Source organism: Cryptomeria japonica, chromosome 7 (genome assembly GCF_030272615.1).
Source record: "Cryptomeria japonica chromosome 7, Sugi_1.0, whole genome shotgun sequence".
Classification (NCBI taxonomy): Eukaryota; Viridiplantae; Streptophyta; class Pinopsida; order Cupressales; family Cupressaceae; genus Cryptomeria; species Cryptomeria japonica.
In genome coordinates this window covers 381,632,100-381,638,964 of record NC_081411.1, presented here as the reverse complement: position 1 = coordinate 381,638,964, position 6,865 = coordinate 381,632,100, and the positions used below count along the sequence as shown (strand labels likewise).

Sequence of the window (6,865 nt, the reverse complement as noted above, 5' to 3'; positions counted from 1 at the left end):
AATTTGAGAAAAAAATGAATTTGTAAATTCTAGTCATACATGGGCTTTGACTAGTTCCAATTATTAAAAATAGATACTGGTGGACCTAAAAAAGTAAAATATGAGTGTTTTGTGATGAGGTCTAAGTCACAAGAAAAATTATTTTGAACTATTTCTTTAATCTTTAACATCATCTCATTAATAAAGATGAGAGTGTACATTTTCCATCCTTGGTGCACAAGGTTGTAATTTAGGATGCTTTTGATTTTCACCTCACAATACAACAAAAGAGCATATACAAATAATTGCAAATACACAAACTAATTTAAACAACAAAACACACAACGATACAAAAGGATAATTAAAAAATAAATTTAAACATAAAATGTGATAAACTCTCTCAGCTTCCAATTTAGCATCAATCAAAATTTACATCAAAACCAAATAAACGAAATGAAAAATTGAAAACTTGTATAAATCATCATTGTTAGGAGTGGATATGCTCAAATGGTTTGTGCTATTTTTTTCTTATTATCTTAGCACCTTCTTGATCAGTTTAAGATGGGAAAAATGAAGGATTAAGCTCCAATTTATAGAAATTTTAGAGGGGAATAATGCATTAGAGATCTAATCTTGGATCATGAGTTTGATCCATGAATGATAGATGATGGGTTTGATCCACGAGTGATGGTTGTGATGGAAAGAGGTGGTCATAAATTCCCAAAATAAATGGAAATGAATATGCAATCAACTCATTTGATTGGCGATTTGGTAATGATCATTTTTTAATTAATTTTTGATCTTGACTTAATGAAATTGATTTTTTCTCAATTGAAATAACTAAATTGATAATTTTGTTAATTATATTGGTTAATGTATAGTTAGTTCAATAGATATAAAAGACGATTTAAATTATTTTGATTATGAATAGTTTATAGTTTTAAATTAAAATTATTAAAAACATAAATACTATTTAATGAATTTAAATTCGATAAATTAAAAAGTTAGATAATATTAATTAATTTAATGTATTAAGAGTTTTTATGTTGAATAGATGTTTTGATTACAAGGGAAAACTAGTTTTTACAATGACTAGAAACCCAAAGTCATAAAAAAAGGAACCAAAAGTTGTCTTAAACAACCACCATCCAAGACCCAACAGAAAAACAGCTGCGAACCAACCCACAAAAACTAGGGCAAAGAAACCCCACAGAAAAACAACCAAGAACAAAATAGAATATTTAAGGAACAAAATAACAACATTTTGACCAATTTATCATTCTTCTAAATGACATCCTCATTGATATTGTTAACTCTATTAATGATTCTATCAACAAGCTTGGGTCATACCCTTATCCTTGCTACGAAGCCTCATCATTAGACTAGGCAGGGGCTTCTTGTTCACATCCAGATCCGCATCTACATCCTCTAAGGGAGCCCTCAGTTTCTTATAGGTGCCAAAATTCACCACCTTATCTTTCTTACCCATCTTGATGCTACCAATGGGGGACTTGCATTGAGAAATAGCATAAAGAACTTCACCATGTTCATTGATTCTACATAGACCAAGGCTAGTATTGTCCATGGCGGACATACTCACCTCCACCACTGCACTCAAACTCTCCTGAATTTTATAAAAGTCATTTTTCAGAGCCTTAATGTGCTTTTCGTGGTCCTCCTTAAGGTCTTTAATCCCATTAGCCATGGTATGTGTATTTGCAAGAATACAGTCCAGGTCCCCATTGGGCGGATTGGCATTCTCCTTGATATTATTAATCTCCTAAAAAATCCAGGTGAACAAGGCATTTTGGTTGTCCTATAAATTCCTCAAGTTAATGTTCATACTCATATTCTTAGGGACTGAGGAACCCATCTCCTTAGGAGTAGAACCACCACTATCGGTAGGTGTAAAAACATTGACACCCTGATCCTCCATAGGCCTGTCCAAATTAATCTGAGAGGAATTCGGTTGCTTATAAGAATTCTTGTTGACATTGACAAATGTGGGCCAAGAGATTTTGGTTTTTCCCTTAGCGCTCGACATAGAAACCCTAGCCACCCTTTTACCCTTCACATCACAACTATAGAGTAAGGTAAGAAGATCCGCTAGGATCTGATCATAAATGTTCCAAACTTTCCTACTTGGCAAGCCGACCCAATGTTGGCCAAATTATTTGCAACCTTATTACCTTCATGGTAGATATGTGAAATTTTAAATTCATAAAAGTGCCTAAAAAGAATTAGGCTATCTTCAACAACATGTTTAATCAACCAACTATGGGAGGAGGAACCTGTTAAACAATTAATGATGTTTAGGGAGTCACAATCCAACCAGACCCTTCTCAAATCTTTCGTTTTTGCCAATTTGATCTCTGCATGGGGTGTGAAGGCCTCAACAAAGTGGTTTGTTTGGGTACCCAAAGGGAGGGCCACCACCAAGACTAGCTTGCCATTATTCTCGCGCACCACTCCACCACATCCAGCAAGTCTGGGATTCCCCTTTGCTGGCCCATTATTATGTGCATTAGGTGTTAACATAGAGTGGTATTACAAAAATTAACATAGAGGAGTGGATGTCTTCAAATGGTTTGTGATGTTTTTTGCTTGTTGTTGTGGCATCTTCTTGTATAGTTTAAGATGGGATAAATGAAGAATTAAACACCAATTTATAGAAATTTCAAAAAAGGTATTAAATAGTGAAGATTTAATATTGGATCATGAGTTTGTCATTACTGGTGGGTGTGATTGAAAGAGGTGGAAATCAATTTTTAAAATAGAAGGAGATGAATATGAAATCAACTCATTTGATGAGTGAGGAGATAATAATGAACTTTTTTCCTATTTTTTTATGTTGGCTTAGCTAAATTAATTTGCTTGCCAATTGAAACCTAACTAATTCGATTATTTAGTTAACTATTATGTTTGGATAGTTAACTCGTTAGATATAGAAAAGAATTTAAATTATGAAAAATTATGAAAAATTTAGAAAATCAAATTAAATTAATTGAAGATGTAAATACTAATTAATGAATTTAATTGTAATAAAGTAATAAATAGATAATGTTAATTCTTTTAAAGTATTAAGATATATTAAGTATATTAAATGTTAACATAAGATTATATTATGAAAATTAAATGTATACAAAATTTTATTCTCTAAGTATTCAATATAAAACTCAATAGTCATATAAGAAAATAAAAGAATTTAGCAAATTAATACCACATTTTAAAATTGAACCATATAGTCAAATAATTAAATAGATTTTTTTAAACTTAAATCTCGAAATTATGATCTCAAAACAAAACTTGATTACCATATTCCAAAATTGAACCATTTTTTTGAACAATAAAAGTGAAATTTTATTTAACATAAATCTCAAAATTACATCACAAAGTAGGGGGTCTCAAAAAAAATTAATGCCATCTTCTAAAATTAAGCCACGTCTATCTAACAAATCGTTATAACATTCAATGAATCCACCGAAGCCAAGTAAATTTTACTACTCTATTAATTTATGGAGAAGACAAATTTCCCCGAGGAAAGTCTAGCAGGGAGGAACTTTTACACCTTGGACAGCTGTCATCTCTCCTAGATACCATGTAATACGTTAAACATGCTGGACACCCAACAAGCCTCATGGCAGACTCAATTTCTGATCCACTACTATCATTAGTGCAATCATCGATATAGTTGGTGCTGTTTTTCCTTTTAGATTTCAGGGCGTTTGAGTTGGACAAATCCAGTTTAAGCTCCAATCCTTTATCTTCTTCTTCAGTGGAGTCGAATCCCGAAATTTCCTTCCTTGGAAAGGACATAGAGCTTAGCCCAGTTCCTCCTGAATCCAGGTAATACACTGGTCCAGTCTGCACAATGGTAACCACACAAAACATTCACAAATTTGTAAAACATTAAAATAACAATGAAGGATATCATCTGCAACTAAAAGCATGAACCTTTACAAGATGGTATGAATTGTAACCTAAAGATCAAAAGGATTTGAGACATATTTGACCTTGAAATCTGAACACTTATCCAATCCGGAGTGAAGACATTGGTCTCGACCCGAATCCAGCATATCACCTTCTATATATTCTGATTCACTTGATTCTAACCCACATGAAGATGAAGAAGATGGTAAATTTATTGTGCTGCTTCCTAGCAGGTTAAGAGTTATTGGATTGCCTTGCTCATTCAAATGATCAGGCTTAAGCTCTACCACTTTATTCTTATCTCCATCCCATTCCTTTAGCCTCTTGCTAACTCTTTCAACAGCCATTCCTCAACAAATTCTCACAAGTTTGAATGAATAACAATGTTGATCAGGTTATTTATAAACAAAAGAAAAATTCACAACACAAGCTGTGAGCTTTAAAATTCGGACACGATTGCAATGGCGGTTCTTGTGTGGTGGTTGTAGGATGTACCCATCACATTAAATTTTTGAATATGATCAAATGAACCAGACCGTAAAGCTAATAAATGTTCCAGTTTTCTTATTGATCGTTACTGTTTATTCTCCAACTATTCATTTTCAAATTTGCTAGTGCGTCTTATCTTAAGCGGCAACAATTTATTACACTGTAATTCTAACCACAACATTAAGTAGTTTCATGGGAACAGTTTGTAGTCTTCAATTCAAATTATCAATCCAACCTGTAAGGATTGGCATGTCATCATTGTGACATCTGAACAACCGATTTTAAGTATCATCTTTAATGTTCATGACTTTATTATACACTTTTTCTTTATTTAAGAGAGTTCTAATAATCAAAGATAATTTTAAATGAAATATCATATTGTTATTGGTCGACTGATTATTTAAGTATTGCTTCAGTGTACTATACTAAAAATGTTGCTAACAATAAGTGGTAGAACTGATAGCCGGCAAACACTTTAATGTGTGATTTATGACTTGTATCTTTCATCCACATAAATAGTGAATGCAAATGGCAAGTGGATTTTCGCTTTGAAAAAAATCAGTTCTCAATGATCTTGAACTTGTATATGGTAACTTAGTGTAATAATAAATGTTACATTTGGAAAGGAGTACAAAAGCTTACTATCTTTGGGTCATCTTTTATTCCTGTTTACGTTTTCTTGTGAGTAGTATTTATGTGCTGCCTCATCTTAGACTTTTGCAAGGATAAAATGTTTAGGTTAATTAAGTAAGAAATAAACAACAATTCAATTTAAAAAAATAAAAAATAAAGGTAAAACAAGAAAAATGTTTAAAATATAGAATATAAAAATTAATAAAAAAAAAATATTGTTTAAATAAATATTATTCAAATTATTTACATTCAAAAAAAAGTATTATATTATTCAAATATAAATTATATGTCTCATTAAATATTAAATTATATTATTATTTCAATATTATTCAAATCAAATTCAATTATAAAATTATAAAATGAAATATAACAATATTCTATTACAATGTCATTCAATGTTGAAGCGATGGAGGCGAGAGTGGCAGGATGTTTGAATGTACAAAGAGCGGGAAGTACCAACGATGGAGGTAGTGTTGTCGTTCACGTGGAAGGATCCCTGGAAGAATCGGGGAAGGAAAATTCTACGGATGGCAGTGATCATGGGGTCTGGGATGGTGGGACTCAGTGTATCTCGACAAATGAAAAAGATTCCTTTGCTTCTAGGAAGCATGTTGTGGAGGGGCCCAAACCCTCTTCTATAGATGTTTCCCCTTCTTTGGGATGCAACCAATCATGGTCAACTCTGTTTTACTCAAGGCTTAAAGGTAAAGCTATTTCCCCCGTTCCTCAGAAAGTGGACTCTAGCTCGAGTACTTGCTCGATTTCCATACCAGATTGCATTGTGGAGAAAAATATGTCTAATCTGGAGTCGAATCTTGTTGGGAAATTTGTTGGCCCTCGCCCTAATATTGAATCGGTTAGGGAATGGGTTGCCCGAAAATGGAAAGAGAAAGGTGAGATTGATGTGGTGGCAATGGCTAATGGCTTTTTCCCCTTCTCCTTTGCATGTGATGAGGATCTCAGATCTATCCTTGTGGGTGATCCTTGGATGTTAGGTAAAACCTCCCTTGCCTTAAAGAAATGGGAACTTGGTTTTAATCCTAAGTCTTGGGAATGCAATGAGCTACCCATTTGGGTTTGTCTTCCTGGACTCCCTTTGGAGTACTAGGATGAGGCGATACTTGCGGGTCTAGAGGATTTCTTTGATGAACTTCTCTCTATTGATTTGATGACTGTGGCGAAAAAGAGGTTGTTCTATGCTCGGTTGTGTGTCAATGTAAAACAAGCTACTAATTTACCGTCTAAAGTCACACTAAGCTCAAAACTTGGTTTATGGGTGCAGAAGGTGGAATATGAATCTATTCCTTTTGCTTTTTTTCACTATAAAATAGTGGGTCACTGGGCAAAGGAATGTCCGGCTAAGCCAAAATCGAAAAAGATCTAAAAAAAGAAATTTAAGGGCCAGTGTACTTGCCAAAACCAACAGGTTCCTCCTATGGGGGAACATAGTAATATGTTGCAGAAGAAGGAATCTGAACCTGCTAATGTACTACCTTCATCTATGCCAGATAAATCAAACCTGAATAGGAAGGTGAAGCAAATGGCTTCTATTCCCCCATATGCTTACCCCTAAGTGAATATTGAGGATTCTATTCAAAAAGATAATGGGATGTCTATAGAGCCCCCCATTCAGTTGGTTATTGATATGAGTAGTAGTATGGAGAACAAAAAGATTGAGAAAGTTGATGGGCTAACAAGGATTGATACCCCTACGGATCTTTCAGAGGTAGCCAACCCTTTTATTCAAGTCAAATCCAAGAATCAAAGATGGAGTCCATTGTCTCCTATTACCAATGGCTCAACTCCAAGAGCTTTGGGTGTCACAACCAGAAAC

At 33.7% G+C, this 6,865-nt stretch overlaps 1 protein-coding gene across 1 annotated transcript; it reads right to left on the bottom strand.

The window, feature by feature from the left end:
- Window positions 1-3,371: 3,371 nt before the first annotated feature.
- On the bottom strand, window positions 3,372-4,286 carry LOC131030114 (protein CURLY FLAG LEAF 2). Its single transcript, XM_057960801.2, has 2 exons — window positions 3,993-4,286; window positions 3,372-3,843 (listed from the first exon to the last, which is right to left on the bottom strand). Exons 1-2 carry the CDS (start codon window positions 4,254-4,256, stop codon window positions 3,493-3,495), a joined length of 615 nt encoding a protein of 204 aa, XP_057816784.2. The 5' UTR covers window positions 4,257-4,286; the 3' UTR covers window positions 3,372-3,492.
- Window positions 4,287-6,865: the final 2,579 nt, after the last annotated feature.